Source organism: Squalius cephalus (genome assembly GCF_949319135.1).
Source record: "Squalius cephalus genome assembly, chromosome: 16".
Taxonomy (NCBI): domain Eukaryota; kingdom Metazoa; phylum Chordata; class Actinopteri; order Cypriniformes; family Leuciscidae; genus Squalius; species Squalius cephalus.
Window position 1 is genome coordinate 13,168,051 of NC_137137.1, and position 25,237 is coordinate 13,193,287.

The following is a 25,237-nucleotide window of genomic DNA, read 5'->3' on the forward strand; positions in this document are numbered from 1 at the left end:
CTTGAGACAAACAATTGCACTGACATATTTTAAGATTTGCCAGTGCTAGTTTCTCTCAGTTGAAACAGCTCAAACATGCAATTTAGTCTGGGACTATCTTAAGTCTTGTCTGTGAAACCGGGGAACAATGTACCTATTTAGGCATGAACATTAGTTTTATTTAATTATTAATGAGTTAATTATTGTGTTTTTTGTTTCTTTAGTGCCATAAGTCATTTGAGCATCTTGTTGCTGAAAGGAATGTGTAGTTTTTTATTATGCTTGTTAGTGACATGTCTGTTTCAGTGCTTCTTTATCCTGTCTTGGAGACTCCCACCACTGCACATTTTAGACATCTTCCTTATTGGACACAGCCATTTTGGGTCTTGCAGTCTCTTCTAAATGTGCTGATGAGTTTAATCGGGTAAGGGGGACATCCAAACGAGCAGTGCTGGAGGGTCTCTAGGACAGGGATTGAGAAGCACTTATCTATAATTCCTTTGAAATGGCCAGAAAAATGGTAAATCTTGGAAGCATTATTGGTTTGATGTAATAACTGATTTAATGTAGCTTTGAGTTAATAGCTTATATAACTTCAAAAGCAAGATTCTTGGCACACAGCTATTATGTAATTTTGTGGTTTTGTTTAGCATGTTAAACAGTGTTTCAGTTTTTCTAATGCAATTGTGTGACCTAAGCATCTTTGATTAGAAAGACCATTTCTAACTTCCAACATTGTGCAAAAGTTTTGATAGTTTCTACTGTAGGATTCTAACATTCCTATACCAGAATAGGAATGGATTTTATGTTCTCAGCCATTTACCCTATATGGTAAAGTTTGTTAAAGTTTATTTTTAGGTAAGAGGAAAATAAATTTGTTTCCGCCAGGTTTCGAACCGGAGACGTTTGTACTTAACGAACGTGATAACCACTAGACTAGACTACGGAATATAGTCCAAAATTAGGGCGGGGCTTATAATACGCACATATATGACGTGTACATGTTAAAAAATCAAGTTAGCTCAGGTAATGTGTAATTTAAGTTCTGTAAGATTTGTATAGTTATATATAAAAAATTAACCAACCACTGTCAAACTCAAAGTAAACAATGGGTTTTCTCTTGACCTGTTTCTTTATTTAAAAGGTTCTCTCCATCCATTTGATAAATTTTAAATGAGAGAATAGCTGATTTCATTTCTTAAGATACATTTTTCTTGTGAGTGTTTTGAAACTACAAATGACTCATGGCCGTGGCTACTAGTATTTAGTTTAGGATCAAAATGCCGAAACCCGGGATCGAACCAGGGACCTTTAGATCTTCAGTCTAACGCTCTCCCAACTGAGCTATTTCGGCGGATGAAGAAACTGGTTTCATGAAGTTTTTTTTGTATACAAAATGATGTACCACAAGATAGAGTATAAATATCTGAGACTGACAGATCTGCCAAACATTTTAATTACATGACAATCTACCCAATTGTTTTAAAGGGATAATCCGCCAAAACAACGGCTTGTCATTTACACATTTTCATGCTTTCTGAAACCTCTATAATGACTTGTTTTAAAATAACCATACCACCAATCTATGACTTGTTTTAAAATAACCATACCACCAATCTACGGTCGCTGTCACTCATTTCAAAGGCTGCTGCGCCCTCCAGTGTTCGCATTTGTCGTCCGTATACGTCATCGAGGATGTTTTATTCAAGAAAAGTAACCTTTATAAAACTAACTGTTATTCCTCGTGAGCATAAATTTCTTTTTTTGAGATGTAATGGTTCCTTTTCTGAAATAAGGCAGCCTCGATAATGTTTACGGTCGACAAATACCACCACAGGAGGGCGCAGCCTTCGAAATGAGACACAACTTATAGTCATACTACATAAAGTCACGTGGTTTCACAGCAGTCATCGGGCCAGTGGCGCAATGGATAACGCGTCTGACTACGGATCAGAAGATTCTAGGTTCGACTCCTGGCTGGCTCGTATCTTTTCTTCCTTCGATTAGTTTGTATGTCGTCAAGCATTTTCTCACATATTGCATTACTTTAGTATTTTATTGTGGCAGCAAATAAGGGTTTACAGAAGTGTGCATTAATCAGCAATCAATCATTTTTATCACACGTTGTAGCATTAGGCTACTATAACACTTTATAGTGGTAGCAAAGCGGAGTTTACAGAGGTGAGCATTAATCACCATTCAATCCAATCCATAACAAAAGCCAACAAAGCAAGTATTGTTTTCTGTTGGTAGCATATTTCACAATATTTAACTGCTGTGAACAGTTAGTGTGAACAGCGACTGGTCCTCTTGTCTTCAACAGTTAGCCTACTGGACTGTGTGCTCAGTCACCCTGTTAAAAGTGAGAATATGTCATTAAATTACAATGTATGCAATTTAATTAGCTAAAATTAATATACATGCTCTGAACATAATATTACAACCTCATCCTAGCAGTCAGGGACATTTTTACATGGTCTTCTCTCTGTTTGATCTTCCACATCCTTACAATTCACCTTTGGCTTCCCTGAGAATATACTGAGGTCTTGGATACTATGAGAGATAAAGAAAACCAAAGAATATGTACTCTGATTGTGAAACAATGCACAACCTATAGCATTTATGTAATGGAATTGCACCCTTATCTGATTTATTATAGACAAAATTTTCTTTCATTTAGTAGCATGCGATGTTTCCCCCTACCGGTATGTAGAGATGTCAGGAACACAGTTTCTTTCTCTTGTTTGTGCAGAGTCTGGTCCACAGTTAGGTTTGCAATAACTCCACTTGCTCCACTCTGACAAGACACCAGTCACTGAACATAGTAAGAGAGTGTTATTTGTTTGAAAAACTGACCTTCCACCTGTGATGTTTTGGAAAATCCTATTTTTGTCTGAAACTAGAAGAAACCATAATCTAATATCATCATTCACATTATAATGAATGTCCATTTTGTTTAACATTAAGTTTGTAAATTTGTAAAATGTTAGACATATTGATGCTAAACAATAAAAATCTAGCTTTCAATTGAAAAAAACATGCACTGTGTCCGAATATGCCTACTTCCGTACATTGTATTCTAAAAACAGTACGCCAAAAAAGTGTAGCATGTCCTAATTCATAGTATAAGTATTCATAAAACAGTAGGTGAAAAGTACTCGGATGACCAACTACTTCTGCCAAGATTCTTGAGTGCGCATCCAATAGACAGTTTACAATACCATGAAGCAACAACTGCAGAGGAATTGTTAAATGCCAGTGAAGTGTCGCAACTGACACCAGTAGGTCACGTGACTGACAACATGGCAGAAGCACTTCATCCGACATTTTATTCATACTACTCGTATTCATACTATACAGAACATACTTTTTTAACGGTTGTGAAGTAACGTTCAAACCAAATGTAGTACCTACTAGAGAGAATGCAATTTCAGACAGCTATGAATTTTCTTTGCACTCACTTTCACAGTCTTGAATGTCATAGCATCTGCCGTGTTGAACAATATCTCCTTCACAGAAGTTTCCCTCGTGTTCTCTACCATAACAGTCCCTGTCTCTCCTTCGGTTTCCTTCCCTGACTCTACACTTGATTTCTCTAGTGGAAGGTTTCTTACATTGTCCCCACTCACTCCATTCGGTCCACATTCCATCAACTGACAGAAAGAGAGAGAAAAATGGATTAAGTTAAAGGGTTAGTTCACCCAAAAATAAAAATTCTGTCATCAATTGCTCACCCTTATGTCATTCCAAACCCATAAGACTTTGGCTCATCTTTAAACCACAAATGAAGATATTTTTAATGAAATCTGAGAAATTTCTGTCCCTCCATTGAAAGTCTATTCACAATTAAAAAAATTTTGAATTTGAATCGAAAGGTTTATCTTCTGAAGAGACATGATCACTTTATTTGATGAGTAGATTTCATTTAGGCTTTAATTCACATATAAACATTGATCAGCGAATATAAACTATATATATATATATATATATATATATATATATATATATATATATAATGTATATTTAATGTATACATAATGTATACATACACTGTAGGCCTATATATAATGTATACATATGGATTTATTTTACGATTTTACAATCTCTTTATGAACATTTTAAAGTGTCAGAGTTTTGGGTGAATAAACTTTGAATAGAGGGACAAAAATCTCAGATTTCATTAAAAAATATCTTAATTTGTGTTTCAAAGATAAACGATAGTCTTATGGGTTTGGAACGAACTATCCCTTTAAGAAATGAATTTGAATACCTGTATTATCACACATGCTTTTTTGTTCGTTTAGATCAATATTTCATTGTGTCACACCACTTACTTGGACAAGGGACACGAACGGTGCAGAGATCTTGTTTTTGCTCTTCACCTTGACACTGTCTGCCACCATGTGTGGGTTTAGGAGAATCACACAACCGTCTTTGTAACCGCTGTCCTACTCCGCACGTCACAGAGCAGGGTGAGGAACTTGACCAAAGGCCCCAGTTTCCATCAACTGTGGAGTAGAGATATAAATCTCTGGTTTCTACAATTCTCATCATTTTGGCAGTTTTGTAAAAGAAAACAAAGTATATTACTTGGGCAGAAAGGTAGTCCGCTGCAAGGGCGGGTGTCTGTGTCAGAGCCCTCGCAGTCTCTGCCAAGTGGAACCGTGGATGGAGTGGGGTTGGTGCAAGTCCTTTTACGACGTTCTTTCTGGATGTTTTGTCCTTCAACATTACAAGTAACTGGACAGGGACCCCAGGCTCCCCAACTGGACCACCCGCCATGAGCTAGACATTAAATGGCATGCATGTTCTTAATTTTTAGTATCTTCAGTAAGTAGAAAAAAGAAAACTATACTTACTTGGACAGATTATTTCAGTGTCGCAAGAGATGATTTCTTCCTCTTGACCGCTACAGGAGCCCCCACATTCTGGCAACGGGTTAGAGCAGGTTCTTTGCCTTTTTGTTAGTCCCTTTTTACACGTGACTGAACATGGCTGCCATTTCCCCCACTCTGACCAGCCACCTTGCACTGGACAACACAAATTTAAGGAAACATGAGAAAGCTCATAGAAGCCTTTATGTCTAAATGCAACAATTACTTGATGTTCTTTTTACCTGGGCAGCATGTTTTTTCCCCACATGGTTCAGTTTGAACAGTTCCTAGATTCTCAGGGTCTGAGCAAGCACCATTTCCGTAACAAGAGCGTCGTCTTTGCTTTACTCCCTCTGCACAACTCACCGAGCACTCGCCCCAGGAAGACCACTGAGTCCATGCTGCATGCGGCCTGGAGGTCAAAATACAAGACTCTTCTAAAGGATGTGGGCATCATTTGATCTAATTTGTTTCTGATTCAGTAGCTTTAAGTGTTAGACTAAAGTCAACATTAAATTTTATGGAATATTGCAGTACCCGCCAGCGGTTTAAAAAAAAAAAACTTTTTTTCTCACAGTTACGAGTTTACATCTCAGAGTCAATTCTGAAAGTCAGAATTGCGTGATATTGCGAGTTATAAACTTCTAAAACTTTTTTCTCAGAATTGCATGTTTATATCTCGCAATTCTGACTTTATAACACGCAATTGTGAGTTTATTTATCGCAATTCTGAATTTATAACATGCAAAAGTCTCCAAAATTGTTCCGTAAAAAGTGCATAATGATTTTAAAAAGGTTTCCTCAAAAAAGAATATTAACATTGCATTATTTTAAGTCGCGATGAAACAGAAGTAGTGACGGTCAGATCTCTGCCGTATTGTGACGTACATTTTGTGACAGATTATCAAAAAAGACTTGGTTCTATGCATCGGGTTGTTGATTGGATTTTAAGATGCAAGCTTGCAGTTCATTGTGAATGGACTGGGATTAAGTCAATTTAATAATACAGAACTTAATGATTGGGATATGTCAACAGAGAGAAGTCTGTCATATTATCTGGAAGATTGAGTTACGACATTGTGATTAACATCCAAAAAAAGAATAATAATAAATTAAAACATAAATGAAATGGATGAACCGTTAACAATAAGAACTACATGCATTTACAAATTGATAGGGTGAATTTTCATTTAATGTCAACTTTAATATTTATTTAGGCTAATATGAAAATGTATGCAACTTCACTTTCTTTGTGGAAACAAATGAACTATATGAACAATGAACAAATGTGTTAGGAAATACTTAAAATCGTCATCTGGGGTTTTTCACTCCACTGAAGCTCAATGTAGCATTTATCATAATAGGATTTTGAACATGAACATCATAAGCATCAGATCAATGAAACTTACCTACAGGACCTACACACTCCATCTGATTGTGTGTAGCCGTAGTTAGGGTTCAAGCAACAGGCGTCTTTTTCAACCTCACCCAACAGACCACTACATTTCCCAGTGGACACCGAAAATTCTGTATAACACTCTATCTGTGAAACTTCAGAAAGACACCAAATTAATGAATTACACTTAGGGTATAATAAAACTTATTACACATATTGTCTGATATCTGTTATGGCACAGATTTGTATTATATTCAAAGAATTAGCATGATTTAGTTGTTTCAGTGATTCAATTTTGATTCTGATTCACAAACACAGTAAAGTTATACCAACTGAATTCAGTATTCGGTACAAAAATATTTGAGGGAAAAAATTTGTCAGCAAGCCGTATTATTTCTTAATATTCATTTACATATTATTACAAATTTATATTGTCACAAAATTCTCCAAACCTGATTGCTGGACATAAATCCCGAGGAGCACAATCCCCCACAAGATCAGTTTCATGGCTGAATCTGTGTGACAGAAATTCTTGATTCTGAATGTGGAAAGTCTTGTCAGTTGGATTCAGTAAAATACACTGGCTAATATCAAACTGCAAGTCAAAGAAACTGCAAACAAATGTGGTTGTGGGTTTTTGATTATTAGCGTTGATCAAACAAATCATTAAAGGTTCAAATTTTAAGTTCATACATGATAAATTCACTATTTTAACCAATTTAAATTTTAACCACTTACCTCACACACTTCCCTTTCTTGTGGCAGTAAAAGCGAGTTGTTTGTTTCGCCTTGCCTCAAAAGTGACTTTCAAAAACCTTAGAAACAGGAATAATCAATTGTGAAACTCCTTAAACTAGTTTCCCTTATTCGAGTATGATTTTGCAGATTCATCAGCATTTATCTGCTGTAAAAGAATTAAAGTTGTTTCAGTTCCACTTCCACCACCCTTTCAGCATTTCAGCACAGCTGTTGTGTAAAGTCACCTATCCTATACGGTCAAAACGTGTCTCTTCAAATGTATCATAACCCTCACAAGGCCCATTTATGATTATTAAGTAAATAGCAAATGTAAAAGATAATTAAAAGATAATTAGATGGAAAATGGCTTTATTAAAGAACTGCTGTAAAACCAAAACAATGTTACCTTTATCTCTGTAAAGCTGCTTTGAAACAATCTCCATTGTTAAAAGCGCTATAGAAATGAAGATGACTTGATTAAAAAAACTAATTCAGTCATTTGCCAAAACGTTCTTTTTTTTTAGCTTAGGCTAGGCTATATTGGGCCTTAAATATGTTTTTTCCACTCTAATAAAATATATACCAGTATATAGCCTACACTTTAATGACAGCAAGGAATCTAATTAGCATATTTTGAGAAAGGCAGAAGTGCTACTTTTTCCTCTCGAAGTGCAGAGGAAGAAAGCACATTGTTTTTTTAATGTTTGAATGAATCATTGTGCAATCATTTGTTTTCTTAGCAGTTATGCACTAAAATATCTACATATAGGGTATAGTGCCAAATGAGATCTATAGCGCCACAAATTTATGCTACACCACATGATATGGCGTTAAATATTTAAGCTAATTTGATTATGATTTATGTAACCAGTAGCCTATAGCATACTGGATATATATATAGTAGCCTACTGTGCAAGAGTCTTAGGCATGTTAATATCCCCCCCCCCCCCCAAAAAAAATGGTTTTAAGTCAGTTATTTATATCTTTTGCTGTAGTGTGTCAGTAGGAAATATCAGTTTACATTTCCAAACATTCTTTTTGCCATTAATTCTAATAATCCAGTGAGATTTGTGTATGCACAAGTAATCTGACAACAAAGAAACAGAAAAAACTGAGACAGACTGAATCCAGAAGAACTGTGGGAACGTCTCCAAGATGCTTGAAGAAACCTTCCAGCAAAGCTACCTGAAAAACTATGCCCAAGTGTACCTGGACAAAAGCCGTTTTAAACGCAAAGGGTCGTTACATCATATATTGATTTGAAATAGTTAATAGAAGTTAAATCATAAATACATTTAATTTGTGATTTTATTTTTGAAAGCATTCTCACTTTACAGCATTTTAACACAAGTGCAGTACTTTTCACAGTACTGTAGCTTTGCTGGAAGGTTTCTTCAAGCATCTTGGAGACGTTCCCGCAGTTCTTCTGAATTTAGTTTGTCTCAGTTTTTTCTGTTTCTTCATGTAATCACAGATGGACTCGATGATGGTGAGATCAGATCATCCTGGCTATTGTCAGATTCCTTGTGCAAACAGAAATCTCACTGGATTATTACAATTAATGGCAAAAAAAATGTTTGGAAATGACACACTACAGCAAAATATATAAATAACTGACTTAAAACCTTTTTTGGGGGGGGGGGTATTAACATGCCTAAGACTCTTGCACAGTACTATATATATATCCAGTATATGCTATAGGCTACTGGTTACATAGATGGTTACAAGAGTTAGCTGAATGTCCATGCTGTTCATTCTATACATATATACATACATACATATATGTATGTATGTATAGAACGAACAGCATGGACATTCAGCTAACTCGTCTTGATGCATGATCATATCTTTAAGTCCATCTGTTTGGTCAAGTCCATCTGTTAGACTCCTGTCTAATGGCCCCATCTACAGGAGCACTTTGAAACTCACAAAAGTTCATTCAATTACGATTAACAATAGTATTAATACATTGAATTGAACTTATTTGTTAACTCATTACTCATAAATACTGGCTACATTTAATATATCTTCATTAACATTTAACAACTTTTATTACAAGGGATTTCCCAGTAGTTGAGAGCACCATTTCAACCCTAGCAGTCGCAGGAAATAACATTTATGATTCATAGACCGTCATTAATATTCATCTATCTGCTACTGGCTGAATCTAGCCACCTTGTATTACGTAACATTCACGCCATGCTTTTCCGTAGCTGTCAACCACACAAACGCCTGTGGTTATACCTAGAACGGAAAAGGTCCCTGACTAAACCCCTTAGAATCGAGCTGTCATTGGACAAACACATATCACGTGATTAGGTCATACGTCAAATGAAAATTTGTTGCACTCAAGCTGAAAAATCGTTTATAGAGGTGGATCTTTCTACGCATATTTAGTTAAATATATATATTTTTAAATTACATTTTGAATATGGTTGTACTAAATGTCAGTGGTCAAAAGAGTTCGATTATTTGATTTGCTCTCGATTGGTTATGGTTAGTGACCTCATGGACTACTTTGGGCCGAGGAGCGACCCCTGCAGGCAAAGACTACACACGCATCTTTTCTAGTTCCTTTATTTCTGTCATCCCTGACAACCGAGTAATATCAAAGTGAATGGAGTTACTAGACCAGATTGAGCAAAAGTGTAGGAATAACAGCGCGATGCTCATAGCTTTATCCGTATTCTGATTTGATTTTAAAAAGAATGGATATAACAAAAATATGAAACGAAAACGCCTGTTACTTTAATCTTAACCCTATTTAATCGTAATTGTTTGACCAGGAAAATTTTGAAAGCGTGAACAACAAAATAAAAAAAACTAAACAAAAACATGTTAGCGTTAAGCTAGCTAGTGCTAACCTCAGACTAGCATGTGTGGAATAAGAGACACGGGGACACAGTGTTGACAAAACTGATGTAAACCGACGGACTATGGGCTCATTTGAGTCTCAAAACAACTTAACTTCACGTAAGAAGAGTATATTTATATTTGATCGACCGTTGGGAAACTTCGAGCCTGGCCCGTAAACACCAAGGTAAACCAAAACAGCTAACTGTTAGTTAGCCAAAACTCGCCGTTTTTCTTAAATAAAGTCTCGAGTGTACTTTATCTGATTAACGTTACTAGCAAACTATATGTGTCCATATCAGAATAAATGTATGTTGTAGTCTGTTTGCTAGTTGATGTCACGATTTTGTCAGCTAGGCAGATTTGGTGTGTGTCAGGCTGTATCTGGCTAGATGTTTGGCTGTTTTGTATTATGTCAAACACACATTTGTTAAGGTTAATCAGCAGTGGCTTTCATGTAATTCACTGTTTCTTGATTATTTTGAATTTCACTACGTGTATTATACATGTAACGTTAAGCTTCGCTGCCTCGGCCAAGCGTTGTTCATATTAACTTAAATTAGATTTAACCGCTAACTATTAACATACAGTTAGCCCAGGAATGCATTAGTCAGCACATGCTACATAGAAAAGGGTTTTTAAAATGTATTTTACTAAAACGTTTTTGGTTGCAAATATATATAAAAAATGGTTTTGACTGGCAAATTAAAGCTACATGTTATCATAGGAAAATTAGCAATTGCTTTCAAGAGTACGTCTTCTGGATCAAACTGACACCATCACTTTTAAGAGATCAAAATAAGTTTTGAGGAAGCTTGTTGCATTGCTAAATGTTTATTATACTGCTTAGAATAAGTGAAAAATTTGTGTATTTTCTATTTTTTCTATGTCTATTTTTTTTAGAAGTGTGACCTTGTGTACACAGAACACGGACTGCATACTTTCACTCTGATTACAAAGTTAAAGTTTTAACAAAATAGGTAAATATCTACTGTCTGGTCACGGTCAGCAGTTGTTTTGTACTAGTATATCTTGTCATAATGCATTTGGTTGTGCCTTGAGTTTTTTTTAAAAAACCTTTTATTCTTAAGGCAAGACTCCATAGGTGAATAGAGTAAAATTTTAACTAATAGATATCACCATACATCTTCAGTTGATTAATTACAGTACAACACAGTTGTTTTGTATTGAACGTTTTCTTGAAATGTTGTCTATGCAATCATTTCCATACATTTTCAGAACAGTAGTCTGAACATTGGATTAAGCTAAATTCAAAATGCGTTTAATTTTGTTAGAATAATAATGTTTTTTACATAGGGGACTTTAACTCTTTTTATCACTCGTAAAATCAGAAATAATGTCAGGAGTAAGGAAAAAAAAAATGTTCACCATGTTTTTAGGAATAAAGTGATGTATAAATCAGGCGAATGATAAAAAACCTTCAGAATATAGATGGGAATAAAACTGATGGTTTGTGTATGTAAGACAGTGCCATTGAAGTGGAGACTGCTGGCTCAGTGAATTGAAATCAACAGATGCAAATTGATTAAGTGTAATAAAATAAACTCTTAAATGTGTATTTTAAATATGTTCTTTCCACTAGTCTAAAAGAAGGCATGTTATGGAAGCAAAATAGTCCAACATCTCAAAATTGAGCAGTGCATCAAAAAAAAAACAAAAAAAACCAATTTGGTTTTACTTGTAGTGTCTTCCCTTAAAAACAAAGCTGTTGAGAGATCCAGAGGCTGGTATGCGTGTCTGTCATAACCTCTGCACACTGACTCATTTAGTTCCTCTGTGTGGGTCACCACTTGTTTGCAACCTTGGTACAATGCAGATAAGCTGAAAACCAGAACGACGGGTTGCTGACAAGTCTGAACACTGGCTCAAAGCATTTCTGATCGCTTCATTTACTGTGCATCTTTATAAGTTAACGTAAAGCCTACTCGTGGTGCCGTTTTTCCCATGTTATAGTGTCGTTCAATAACAACTGAGATATCTTATTAAATTGCTTTGTCTTTGGGGCTAGTCACATCGATGCTACTGCGTAATCCTCTTGTCAGAATCCACGGATTACAGTCTGTTTGGTAGAGGTTTCCATCCTCCGTATGACCCTCACATCTGTTATCATTGTCTTCCTTGCTGAGTGCTAGACATGGACGTCATTCATCTGAAGTCGAATAGCTTTGTCCCTCTTGTCATTCCAAACCTGTATGACTTATATACAATGAAAGTCAATGGGGGTTCAATGTTATTTGGACTCCAATTTATTTTGTGTTCCCCAGAAGGTTTGGAAGGAGATGAGGGTGAGTAAATGATGACAGGGCTTTCATTTTTAGGTGTACTGTGCCTTTAAGACATTTTATTACTTGGTAAAGTACACTGTCAACCAGAAGCAACACAGTATATCTTGACCTTTGTATTGACTGATTTTTTTTTATTCTGTTTGCTCATGCAAATAGGTCTTTCTCCATTGATACACCATTCTTGTTTGGTCTCTTGATTATGTAAGATTTGAACAACCCACATTTTTTTGCGAACTCTTTTTATATTTGTCTTAACATCTTCCCACAGGAGCTTTCTTTGCAAGGTTATCTTATCTTTTTAAGTAAACGATCTAGCAGAGTCTCTTAATGGATTTATCACTTCTCACTCTACGTAGACTAAATATACCACAGACCTGTAGTTGCTGACTGCACAGTTTGTGACTGCGTCTGACTGCTTCAAGAAGATAAAGGTCATGTAATCGGAAGTGGTGAATGAATGAAAGGCCAGGTAGTTGAGACAAAAGCTACTTTCTTATTTTCTACGTTTATGGATTAACTTTTCCTGAAAAGGTTTGAGGCAGCCCTAAAACAGTAACAGCAACAATGATTTTTCCCCATAGGCATGAATCAAACCAACCAACACTGAGATAACAGATTAAAACTTAGATTTGAAGCACAAAAGAAAATTAGCCTAAAGGTTATTACAAGTCTTTTATGAGGGTATGAACTACTTATTCCAGGAAGCACTGCAAATTTTGTAGTTATAATCATTTAAGCTACAATTCAAAAGTTTTGGGGTCAGTAAGAAACATTTTCAAAAAAATGATGCTCACCATGGCTGCGTATTTGATCAAAAACACACTGAAAACAGCAATGTTGTGAAATTGTATTGCGATTTAAAAAAAATTCTAATGTAATTTATTCCTGTGATGGCAAATCTGAATTTTCAACATCATTACTCCAGTCTTCAGTGTCACATGATCCTTCGGAAATCATTCTAATATTCTAATTTGGTGCTTAGAACATTTCTTATTAATTATCAATGTTAATAGGCCTATTTCTGTTTAATATTTTTGTGTAGACTGACCCCAAACTTTGAAACGGTAGTGTGTCACCATATGACATCAGCTTCTGATTGGTGGATCTCATGTATGTTTGTTTGTTTTGTTTATTGTTAAAAATCAATATCTCTGCGGCGGAAATGAATGAGATTTGTACTTCCAGAACCCTACTTGTTTATGTTTTGAAATATCAGACCCTGCAATCAGATTTTAAGAAATAAATTAGGTTTCTCCTCCAGTCTGAACAAAGCCTTGCTGTGCTTGATATTGATGCTGTCATTCATTTTTGTCTTTAATTTTATTTTTGAGTCAGCAGAGAGGTGATGGGGGTTGGGTGGAGTCAGGAAATGACACTAGCAGTATTGGATCTCAGGTCAAACTCAGGTCACCTGCACAATCTCTGGAGCATGTGCACTACACACTAGGTCACTTCTCCAACTGTGATGGTCTTATTCTGATACGGTGTTGTTGTATTGAGGCACTGTTGCAATAATTGACCTCCCTTTTCCTGTCTTTTGTCTTTGCAGAGGCAATGCCACTTGATGGATGGTTATGAGATTTAGCAGCCAGACGGGAGAACCATGGAACAGGTTGAGCAACCTACCTCAGAAATGAAACGTGACGGCCCAGTAGATGGAGTCACGAAGGGCCAGTCGTCTCCACGGACAGACTTGAAGTCTGTCCCGATTCTTGAAGAGACAATATGGAAGGCAGTCCAGGAGGGTCAGTCTGCATCCTCGGGCCGTGGAGGGATGTCAGACCTGCAGGAGCCGGGCTCAGCTTCGGGTGAGGAGGTCGAAGGCAGCGAGACGTCAGATGCCACAGGATTAGCGGTCTCGCCCGGCAGCAAGGGATCATGGGGGGCGAATCTACAGAATGGAGACGGAACGCCGCAGGAGAGTCCTCAACAGAATAGTGACACTTCTGTAACAGGTAAAAACCCATGTGAGTTTGCTGCAAATAGCTCTTTTTTTTTTTTTTTTAGTTTCATCTGACCACAGAACACATGGTGTCCTGTTTGAAATTCCAGAAGTGTCTGACAACTGAATATGCTCGAGTTTGTTTTTGGATGAGAGCAGAGGATTTTTCTGGAAACCCTCCAAAACAACTTCCTCTTCCAGGCAGATTTGTAATATCTTAAGTTGATTGGAACTTCTTAATTATTGCCCTGATGGTGGAAATTATTATATTTTTTTATTTTGTGAATTATTTGAATGTAAAATCAAAAGGATAAACAATGCAGATTTATTTCCATAACCATCTTTGCTCATATTTACCAAGGGTGTCGATAATTCTGACCACGACTGTATATTCATGTATTAATTGTATATTTAATATATATATTTTTAATACTTTTACATTATACACAATATATTTTTATGACTTAGATTTTTGACTTGGTTTCATCCTTGATTAAACAAAGAAAAATTAATAGGAGATTCAAATCAATAGAAGTATTTCAAAAATTGTAAATGCATTGTTTTTTCTATAAAATTGTATAATATCGTGATGTGTAATAAATGGTATAGAATTTTTTTTCTTTCTTGCATTTCAATTGACAATTTGACATATTTATGACAGATTATACAATAATGAATAGTTCATGTTTTATAGTTTAAAAAAAGTAATATTTTCTTCATAAAACATAGTGCTCTCATAAGAGATGCTTTAAGTAGTTTCTCTCTGTTTCTCTCTCACTTTTATAGATCCATTACAGGCACCGTCTCTCTCGTTGTCAGACCAGTTGCGGCTGGGTCGAGATGACCCCAGTACTTTGGGCCTGAACGTTGAGTGCCGAATATGTGGAGATAAAGCCTCAGGATTTCATTATGGAGTTCATGCTTGTGAAGGCTGCAAGGTAATTTTCCTGAAATTTTGCAACTACTGCAGTCAAGGTTTTTCACAAACCGTGGGCGCAATTATGGCCTAAAATAGACTTTAGACGCTTGGGTACCGTAAGCGATACTACCTGACATATATTACTGAAATAGATATCCTGAGAAATAACACCTGTCTCTGTTGACAGCCCAAGGTTATATAAACAGCCAATACAATTTTTTTAGCCATTCGGAAATCCAGTCTGCATGATGTGAATTCACTGACATGACTTAGAGGGAGGCAGAGTGTGTGTTTGAAGGGATGAGCCATCTAATTGAAGTCTAAAATCTCTTTTCTTTACCTTAAGTCACTGGGCTTCCTAATGATCAATAGCATTTCCATGGTGGAATAATTCAGCAATCCAAGCACATGTGTGCCTTGCTGTTTTTCAGTGAGTCATCTTTTTTTTAAAGGGGTTTTTCAGACGCACCATTCGTATGAAGCTGGAGTATGAGCGTTGCGAGCGTGCCTGTAAAGTCCTGAAAAAGAGCCGGAACAAATGCCAGTACTGTCGCTTCCAGAAATGCCTGGCATTGGGCATGTCCCACGATGGTGAGAGGCCTACATGCTTTAAAGCATTAGAATTTGTACTGCTCATTTTACATTCACTTAAAAAGTATAAACTGCTTATTGATAGTCATGCTCAGCTGTGACTATTTTGGTGTACATAAATTGCTTTTTGAATATATGCTGAGCTTGTTTTTGTTTCTTTGTCTCAGCAATCAGGTACGGACGTATGCCAGAGGCGGAGAAGAAGAAGCTAGTGGCAGGGCTCCTCGCCGGGGAGAACCTGAAAAGCTCTAGTGGGGCTGACCTCAAAACACTGGCTAAGCACGTCAACACAGCCTACCTGAAAAACCTCAACATGACCAAGAAGAAAGCTCGAAGCATCCTCACGGGAAAGACGAGCTGCACAGCGGTATGCGCTCAGCTTTTAGTAAGATGCCACCAACATTCTCAGTTTATTATAGCAATGATGCCCTGATATTAAAATTCTGTCAGAGACAATAAGCCAATATTTATTGTTATTTATATGTTAGTCTTATTGTTTTTTTTGTATTTGACACAAAAAGCATTTTAGTTCTTTTTAATTGTGTTCTCATTTCATCTCCAGCCTTTTGTGATCCATGATATGGACTCACTGTGGCAGGCAGAAAACGGGCTGGTCTGGAATCAGCTTAACGGAGCACCACCCAACAAAGAGATTGGGGTCCATGTCTTCTACCGCTGCCAGTGCACCACAGTGGAAACTGTGCGAGAGCTAACCGAGTTTGCCAAAAACATCCCTGGCTTTGTGGATCTCTTCCTAAATGATCAGGTGAGAACCATCCATTACCTATTTAACTTATAATTGGTTAAATCTTTTGTTTAAAGAGGCCCTTTATTTGAACATAATTATGTCTGAATTGTGCACACATCCAGCCTATTGTAAAAATCCATCCACTCCGTTTGTTATTTTCCCCATAAATCTGAAACAGTGTCTCAAAATGAGCCGTTCAGGACTGTGCTCCATTTAACAGCAGCATTCGAGTAAGAAATGTATTCTTATTAAAGCTTCTGAAATTTTTTAATCAAGTGGAGTGAGGGATTTTCAGTTTTTCTTTTGTGGTTTGATTCATATTTAACAGCATATACAGGGGCCGGTTTCACAAAGCTATTTTAGACCGGTCTATAGTGTTAGACAAGTCAAAAATTTGCTCATAGACTAGTCTAATGCAAGTTAGACTGTTTCACAAAAATAAAGACTGACTTAATTTAGACCAAAAAAATTAGACACCTTACCCCCAGGCTAACTTAGGTCTAAGACTCTATGTTACCTTGGCAACCAGCTGTAACAATCAGTTACATTACAAACAGCCAAAAGAAAAGGGAAAATGGCTCATAATTTAAACATTTCTTCTTGTTACTACATTCCCAAGTGAAATGTCCTTGTAACTGTTAGGGCCGTTACATAGTCAACGCGAGCAACGATCGACGCGCTCCCTTTCATACGCAAGCGTCACGGGCGATGCGTGAAATGCAATACACCGTGACTGCTCAAACAGGGGGTAGTAGAGTCATATAGTGAAGTCATAGCTCTGAATGCCCGTCTATTTCGCTTCAAACGCTCGCTTTATACGCGCGTCCTATTCGCCTTGGACGCGCGAATGGATTTAAAATGTTCAAGCGTCGAATTAGACGCGATAGACGCGTTTGGTGTGAACGCTGCATAATAACAGGCTGCGATGTCAAGATTGCAATGCTGGAATGTGTGTGTGTGTGTGTCAGAGAGAGAGAGAGGCACGGGCGCGATCGAACAGTGGAAACATAAAAACATACTGCGTCATTTATACTCCTCCAACAAACACATATTTTCCGCTGGGGTAAACTGCACTGAGCGGTTGAATGCGCTTACTCGATCCGCCATGTTTTTTGTTTTGAAAAGTGTCTTATTTTACCCAGAATGCATTGCAGTGTAGTCCTACTTAAGATAGTCAGAGTCTTAAGTGCTTTGTGCAACGGTCTGTTTTAGATGTCTATCTGAAGTCTGACTATCTACTATATCTAAGCCATAGTCAAAGTCTATCTTTGTGAAACCGGCCCCAGCAGTAGGTACTGTAGATTACGCTGCTGTCACTAATCTATTATACACATGCGATTTCTTTTTCCTGCAGTTTACGTTCACAGACATAGCTGACTGTGTTTGTTTTTGACATAACCTTGTGTGTTTAAGTGCTATAAGAGTGAAAGAAAACTTTGTTTAATACTCACGCGACACGCTGTTTGACAGCCAGCTTTCTGTGCGTGTGCTTTGGGTGTGTGTGCTCAGAAAACCATATATCAGAAGTTTAAACTGATATAGCTTTAAAACGCATACAAATAATACATTTCATGATGATGAAGAACTGCAGTCTTACATGAGCGTGACCGTGATAGAGATGATAATCAAAACCAAACAGATCTTTTATTAGGATCTGAGGCACGCGCTGTAAAGGCACAGCGCTGTTCTGGATAGGGGCCGGGGAGCAACAGCTTAGTTGCATTTAAAGATACATGCATGAAAACAGCGTTTTTTGCTTCAAAAATGGGCATTTACAACATGGTATAATAAATTATCTGTGGGGTATTGTGAGCTCACATTCTGGGGACACCTGAGGTCCCCTTTAAGGTTTATTGGTTTTGAGTAGTGACTAGTGATGTTTGTGGCTCCTTAAATCAATCCCCTCGTTTGTAGTTAAATGTAATAGTTAGTTATGTAAAAAAAAAATCCTGTTAAATTAATAAATATAAACATTATATATTGGATATTTATTAGTTGCTGATAATATGTCATATATTAATTAAATGAAAATTATACACCCTCAAGCCATCCTAGGTGTACTGTATATGACTATCTTCTTTCAGACTAACACAATTGGAGATATATTTAAGAAATATCCTGGCTCTTCTAAGCTTTTTAATGGGAGCGAATGGGGGGGTGAGATTTTGAAGCTGCACACATCCATCATAAAAGTAATCCATATGACTCCAGGGGGTAAATAAAGGCCTTCTGAAGTGATGTGTTTGTGTTTGAAAAATCCATATTTAAAACTTTTATTAGCTATAATAACTATTTGCAGCACAAACAGACAGTCTTTTGCAATGTGATGAGGACACTAAGCCTTAATGCGCTTTTGATTTTAGTTTGTTTTTGACAGCAATGACGCAAAACACAACATTAAAGACATTTTATGTTATTATGAGAAGTTTAAATATATTTTCGGGCCGCCACAGTCTAGTTAATGAATGGGAAGCACTGAAATCTATTTGTGGAGGTCAATGTTGATATTGTGGCGAGCCGCCACAAAAAAAAATCAATTTATGGGAAACACTGACTTATAATAGGCTTATAGTGAATCAGGGACAAATACACAGAAGAGGGATTTTTGACTCAATACATTGAATTTTGGTATATATTATATATATATATATACATATTGTACCTTTTAAGTATTACTGCATACTCTTCCACTAAATTCGTCTCACACCTTTTCAGGTAACACTGTTAAAATATGGAGTCCATGAGTCCATATTTGCGATGCTCCCATCTCTCATGAACAAAGACGGGCTGCTGGTGGCCAATGGGAAGGGCTTCGTGACGAGAGAGTTCCTGCGTAGTCTACGCAAACCTTTCAGTGAGATCATGGAGCCCAAGTTTGAGTTTGCGGTGAAGTTCAATGCCCTGGAGCTGGATGACAGTGACCTGGCTCTGTTTGTGGCAGCCATCATACTGTGCGGAGGTAAGGCCATGCCGTTTGATTGATGTCCTTTGTTGTTATTTATACAATTTACATCCACATCTGAATTTGTTATGGGGCAATGTCAGTGAAATGAAAACACAACAAAGAGATCGGAAGCTTGTTTATCATAACAGGAAAACTAGCTAAAGGAGAAAATGGTAGCTAAAAAGGGTCTTTCTTTGCTCTAGATCGTCCTGGGCTGATGAACGTGAAGCAGGTAGAACAGATTCAGGATGGTATCCTGCAAGCTCTGGACCAACATCTTCAGGTGCACCACCCTGACTCTTCTCATCTCTTCCCCAAACTGCTCCAGAAGATGGCCGACCTCAGACAGCTGGTCACAGAGAACGCCCAGCTGGTTCAGATGATCAAAAAGACTGAATCTGAGACCTCGCTTCACCCGCTTTTACAGGAGATCTATAAAGACATGTACTGAGCTCACAGACTCCAGGACCTGACTAGAGAATGCTCTTCAACTTCCCTCCTGGACGGAGAGAGTGCACACACCTTTATGGCGCTGCGGTGCCATTGGGTTTTTTAAAATGAATTTTTGTAAAGGACTTTTACAAATATTGACTTTGAATACTGACATTTTCTCTGATTTTGTGGAGTGTTTTTTTATTTAAACTCAAATCTGTTCTTATAGGCCTATACAGGACGCAGAACATCTTGTCACCGTTTACTACTACTACTAGCATCATGTTATTCTTCATGTGCTTGATGAGGGCTAACACCTTTAGAAGTTGTCTCTTCCATTATGGTTTTGGTTTGCAAGTACATTTAAGTGATATCTAGAATGTTTCTTTAAGGAGATCAGAGCCCAATCAAGTTTTTGAAATGCCACTTACTGTATGTGTTTAACTTTGTAGGGCTTTTATTTTTGTGATTGTTCTTGTCCACCTGATTCTGTTTTATTAGGCGCTTTTACTAAAGTAAAAGGTACTCCACACAACTGTACAGCAGTCAGGTATATTATTTTGGAATTATGTTACTTTGTTGAGGATGTTGTTTTCAGCGTCAGCTGCTACAAATATATATTGGTATTGAAACTGAAGACAAATCTATGTTTAATAATTCACTTTAATTCTTTGGGATAAACCTACAACAGTGTGATCATTTCAGTTGTATGGAAGGAAAGTTTTTTCACTTTGTTCATTATATACATATATATATATAATTAAGTGCTGATTCCTTTGTTAAGCACTGGTACCTTGATGGTACTTATATTTTTGCATACTGTCCAGTAACGGTCGTATTTCATTAGGTCATATTTACTGAATTTTGAGACACGACTTCAATTATCTTTAATTTCTCCTTGATACACAGTTGTATTAAATTAGGTCTTCCATTAGTATGTTGATTGAAAATGTTTTATGATTATATATTGTGTGATTGAAAACAAACAAGCAGTCTGTGGTTACATTAAGACTAGAACATTATGGTCAAATTGGTTTATAGTACTCATAAACTTAAATTTATTCTCTAAATCAGTTGCATTAATTAGTTAATGATCATGATAGTTATATGTACATTGCAAATGAATGGTTTTATTGAGTCAGCTTGAAGAAAACTTGTGTTGTATACTTTATTGAAGTAAGTTGGACGCTTATGAGTCTAAAAGTACAGTGTACATGTTAAAAAAGCAGTTTTAATGTTAAATTACATTAATTGGAAATAATATGATGTGCAACACATCTGCCGTTTCACATCCAGAAGTATCTCAGAAATATCTGAAATTTTCTCTTATGACTGAAATTTACTTTTTTGATCTGTTTATTCAAGATGGAACTTGATGTCAGAGATATATGGTCATGTAGAAAGCTGTTACTGTGAAACTAGAGCACAATAATATGAAAAAAATGTTCCCCCTTCTTATTCTTAAAATACCATTGTCACCCAGTTTCACACCAAACATCGGCCAATATCTACCTTTCTGGTCTGATCTGTCTCAGAAATGTCTTGCTTCATTAACAAGATCAGACATAATGCACAATTGTTATGGTTTGTGGAATATTATTTTGGATCAAAGTAAAACAATTCCAGACATCACTAAGTTTCTTGTGATTTATGAAAAGCTCCAGATGTACCAATATTTCACTAGCGTTTTGCAGTCATAATCAAATATTAATGTTAGTTTAATCTTTAATTTATGGTTTACCAAACTATTTAAAATGTGTAAATAATTATTAAACATTTTAATAAGAAACAATTGGTGTCAATGAATAATCCTTTAATTAGAGACCAAATGCCCCATTTTATTCAGTACTATCTTATATTTCACGATTTACTTTCTTTAGGCCTACTGCAAGGCATCGTAGCGAATCGTCCTTTTCCGATTTTTTTTATTTTTTATTTATTAATCGATTCAAGCACTCTGAATGATTCGGACTGAATCGGTCCTTGCGGTACTCGAGTGATATTGAACTGAGAACCGACTTATCAGAGCTATATGTATTATATACATTTTTTATTATACCCATAATAAAAGTTAATAGAAAAAAGTATCTCGTGCGTGATGTCGCTGAATTGACTTTCTGACCCTTGCTGTTTAAAATAATCATTTACTGGAATTGATTCGGACCATCACGTTTGAGATGCGTCCCTGTCCATCACACGTCCAAATGGGAAGGCCCCGCCCAACAATTATAAAAGTGTGTATGTCATTAGCTATTCATCAGACAAAGAGGGACAAACGCAAGATGGAAAGGGACGCACAATCATCCAAGGGCTCAGGAAACAACAGTGCAGTTTGTAGGTGGGTATGTTCATCAGCCAGTATGTGCAGATCAGTGGTATGGTTTGCTACAGTACCACCAAGCAAACAATTAGGATAAAAATATATCAAGAACATGTTTAATGCTAATTGTTAATTTATGATTTCTGAGATCAAGTCTCATTTGTTTAGATGTCAGCTGGCGAAGGCGTTTTTTTTTTTTTTTTTTTTATTCTATAGAAAAGACACGGACGTCCCTGGTTGGCCAGCGCGCGTTCTGCGTGACGTGGGTCTCCTGCGCTTCACCCTCGCCAACTCTTCTATCCGTTTACTCGCTCCTACAACTGAATAAATCAAGTTTTTGGAGGTTTTAAAAATGGATCGGTATCGCATACCTTATAGACATTCGAGAAAAGACAGCTCAAATGTGGAAAGAGAAGTTTGCAGGTAGTTATGGGGTTTAGACTGGGTGAAAAGTTCGTTTTTAGCTCCGATCATCTGTTTGAAAGAGTGACTTTTCCTGCTTTAACGTTTCTCGGCGCTGATGTTTACATCCGGTTAAGGCAGCGAGCGATTTAACTTCTAGTAGAAAAAGTTGTTCTGTTACAACAAACTATTACAACTATACTTTTGTACTGACACGTAGAAGGAAAAAATCCGTTGTAAGATTTGTTACTGAACGTGTAAAGACCAACAGTTTTGAGTTTACGTTTAGTGCCGTAGTCAATAACAACACGAACGATCGAGGGCTCAACGACTCCATTGTTTCCCCTTTTGCTTTTTTAATCAAATGCTGCAGCTTTTCGAGAATTTGTGAAACATGTGCTGCAGTTGTAAACAAATGTTGTGTTTTGCAGGCAGTTCATCAATGGATCGTGTCGCTATGGTCCGAGCTGTTACTATCTCCACGAGTTTCCTGCTGTACCGTCATTCCAGGTTCATTGTAGGTACTTCCAGAAAGGTGGCTGCTGGTTTGGTGATCGATGCAGGTAAGCAGCCAGCTGTCCTTTTTCAACATCATATACTGTATATAAGAACAGCAGGATACAAGTTTCATCCTTCGAATTGCAGGTATCTCCATGTTCCGCAAGGGGGTGAGGGCTCTTCAGGGAGCGGCAGACGTGGTTCAGCTCCTGCCGTTTTCCCCTCTGCGCTGGCGGGCCGTTCTCTGGCTCCCCGCCGGGGATCTGAGCCCTTTCTTCCTCCTCAAGGAGCCTACAGCCTGAATCGGAGGGGTTCTGAGCCCCTGGTCACAAGTATGAGCGTGCTGCAGCAGAATTTTGAACGCTTGACCACAGGAATTGCTGAGGAGGAAGAGTTCGGGGCTGTGGAGGATGTACCTCCCCGGCAGGGTATTACTTTTTATTCAGGTTTTTCTTTGAAACTGCACATCACATTTTCTTTGTATGGTTTTAATTATGTTGTCCTCTTCAGGTGAACCGAGACCGCTGCAACAAAGCGGCGCTGCACACTCCGGTTCTTCACAAAGTAACAGCTCAGCTGCCTTTGTGCCTGGTGCCGCACCTGCTGAAGTCCAAAAAGTAATTTTTTTTTTATATAAAACATCGGTCAAAAGCTGATGCATTTTCATCAGCCTGGGTTTAATGAAGTGTAATTGGATTATAGGTGACCAGTTCAACTTTGCCAGAGAGACCAGATCACGGCGGTGCTGCAGTTTCAATGGAGCAGAGACATTCGGGAGATGTGGCTTGTGGCATCTGCATGGACAAGATCTCTGAGAAGACCACTGCTCAGGAACGGCGTTATGGCATCCTACCCAACTGCAATCATGCTTTCTGCATCAGCTGCATCGTTACCTGGAGAAAAACGAAGGACTTCCAGGAGGATGTCATCAAGTTAGTTTAGTCTCACTCCCATTCTCCCTTTATCTTGTAGGGTAGATTAAATGAATGTTTAATTTTTTTTTTTTTTTAACAGGGGCTGCCCACAATGCAGAGTGAAATCCTCCTTTTACATTCCCAGCAAGCACTGGGTCTGTGATGGGGAGGAAAAGGCATCGTTGATAGCCTCTTTCAAAGAAAGAAGCAGGTTAGAATGATTCGCGTTCATGCTGTCAAGTCTTCTGTAATGGTTTATTTGACCCTTTACATTGATTCTGGAATTCTGTTTATCTCTAGCAAATTAAAGTGCACTTTCTTCATGCGTCACGGATGCTGCCCCTTTAAAACGGAGTGCATCTACAGTCATGACATGCCGCCTAATCACATACACCGTCGCAGGCGCTCAACACCCAGGGTAATTGTGTTGTGTCTTTTTTAAATGGAATAATGTTTGCTATGCTGTCTTGCCATGCTATATTGAACATCAGTTAGTCATTTTCATCTGTTTTTAGGACACAGCTGATATGTTTGAGGATTTGGGGATTGACGGCCTCCAAATTTGGAGCTACATTTTTGCCCTAACTCTATTGGATGAAGATGATGATGACTTTCTGGATTTTCTTGATGACTAAGGACCTTCTAGAGTCATGTATATGTTGGCTCAGCCTTGAGTGAGCTTTGCTTATCTTCTGCACTGAAATGTAATTGTCCCTTTTTTTAGGGTTGGTTTCACTTTAGCTACCCCTACATGTTTGGCTAATTGTTTAGCCGTGTAGACTTGGTATGTGTGTGTTTCTGTATGAGTGTGAAAGTCTTTTGCCTTTAGTTTAAGGAGGTTGGTGAAAAAGTTTGAATGCTCAGATCTCACATTGAGTCTGTATCTTCAGGTTTAGTTGGGGAAGGGACTGTGGCAAAAAAGTTAATTGAACGCATGGTCACTTATTTCAGCTAGCTTTTTCACTTGTTGATCTAATTTCTTCATCTGTGCTGCTTCCAGATTTTCACACCCTCTTTGTTTGATACCTTTTGTATGAAATCAGATTTTAATATTTTGTGTACTTCCTAGTTTATATTATTGCCAGTATTCTTCCAAACACTAAGTGTGCAACCTGTCAGCAGGCTTTTGATGTACTGTTTTCGTCAGCAGTGTTAACAGGTTATACCAAGACTTGATGTCGTATTTTATGACTTTTAGTACATGTTTGTATTCATTCAAAGAAAAGTGAAAATAAAAAACTGTTCCACTGTTTGCCTCACTTGAGCCGCTCTTTTTTGTGTGTGTGCTGCCAGTCATGTAGCAACAAATGCTTTGAAGAAGGTGGGAGGACACATTAGACTGGTTTTAACCTGTATTCTAACAATTCCACTTTAAACGGTT

At 37.3% G+C, this 25,237-nt stretch overlaps 3 protein-coding genes across 12 annotated transcripts; 2 read left to right on the plus strand and 1 right to left on the minus strand.

Annotated features, from left to right (window-relative positions):
• Positions 1-1,734: 1,734 nt before the first annotated feature.
• On the minus strand, positions 1,735-7,224 carry LOC307174383 (properdin-like). 3 transcript variants are annotated; one of them, XM_079898157.1, is made up of 11 exons: positions 6,988-7,122; positions 6,702-6,764; positions 6,263-6,404; positions 5,096-5,265; positions 4,839-5,009; positions 4,570-4,764; positions 4,314-4,487; positions 3,441-3,632; positions 2,683-2,794; positions 2,424-2,532; positions 1,735-2,332 (listed from the first exon to the last, which is right to left on the minus strand). In XM_079898157.1, the coding sequence occupies exons 2-10, from the start codon at positions 6,754-6,756 to the stop codon at positions 2,430-2,432; spliced, it is 1,314 nt and encodes a 437-aa protein (XP_079754283.1). In that variant the 5' UTR covers positions 6,757-6,764; positions 6,988-7,122; the 3' UTR covers positions 1,735-2,332; positions 2,424-2,429. The 3 variants fall into 3 exon arrangements, with proteins under 3 accessions (XP_079754283.1, XP_079754282.1, XP_079754284.1); XM_079898156.1 differs by having other exon boundaries at positions 2,019-2,332; positions 6,702-6,787; positions 6,988-7,224; XM_079898158.1 differs by having other exon boundaries at positions 2,019-2,332; positions 6,702-6,860; positions 6,988-7,118.
• A 2,356-nt stretch (positions 7,225-9,580) lies between these two features.
• Positions 9,581-21,384, plus strand: ppardb (peroxisome proliferator-activated receptor delta b). 7 transcript variants are annotated; one of them, XM_079895980.1, is made up of 9 exons: positions 9,613-10,027; positions 10,744-10,820; positions 13,696-14,101; positions 14,875-15,026; positions 15,460-15,598; positions 15,766-15,965; positions 16,161-16,364; positions 19,062-19,305; positions 19,494-21,384. In XM_079895980.1, the coding sequence occupies exons 3-9, from the start codon at positions 13,750-13,752 to the stop codon at positions 19,739-19,741; spliced, it is 1,539 nt and encodes a 512-aa protein (XP_079752106.1). In that variant the 5' UTR covers positions 9,613-10,027; positions 10,744-10,820; positions 13,696-13,749; the 3' UTR covers positions 19,742-21,384. The 7 variants fall into 7 exon arrangements, with proteins under 7 accessions (XP_079752103.1, XP_079752100.1, XP_079752106.1 ...); XM_079895979.1 differs by lacking the exon at positions 10,744-10,820 and adding an exon at positions 13,478-13,593; XM_079895975.1 differs by lacking the exon at positions 10,744-10,820 and adding an exon at positions 13,482-13,593 and having other exon boundaries at positions 15,766-15,983.
• A 597-nt stretch (positions 21,385-21,981) lies between these two features.
• On the plus strand, positions 21,982-25,108 carry mkrn4 (makorin, ring finger protein, 4). Of its 2 annotated transcripts, none has more exons than XM_079896145.1 (8): positions 21,982-22,060; positions 22,876-23,007; positions 23,090-23,370; positions 23,453-23,559; positions 23,645-23,874; positions 23,957-24,067; positions 24,157-24,274; positions 24,372-25,108. In XM_079896145.1, exons 1-8 carry the CDS (start codon positions 22,005-22,007, stop codon positions 24,489-24,491), a joined length of 1,155 nt encoding a protein of 384 aa, XP_079752271.1. In that variant the 5' UTR covers positions 21,982-22,004; the 3' UTR covers positions 24,492-25,108. The 2 variants fall into 2 exon arrangements, with proteins under 2 accessions (XP_079752271.1, XP_079752270.1); XM_079896144.1 differs by lacking the exon at positions 21,982-22,060 and adding an exon at positions 22,272-22,465.
• The last annotated feature ends 129 nt before the right edge of the window (positions 25,109-25,237 follow it).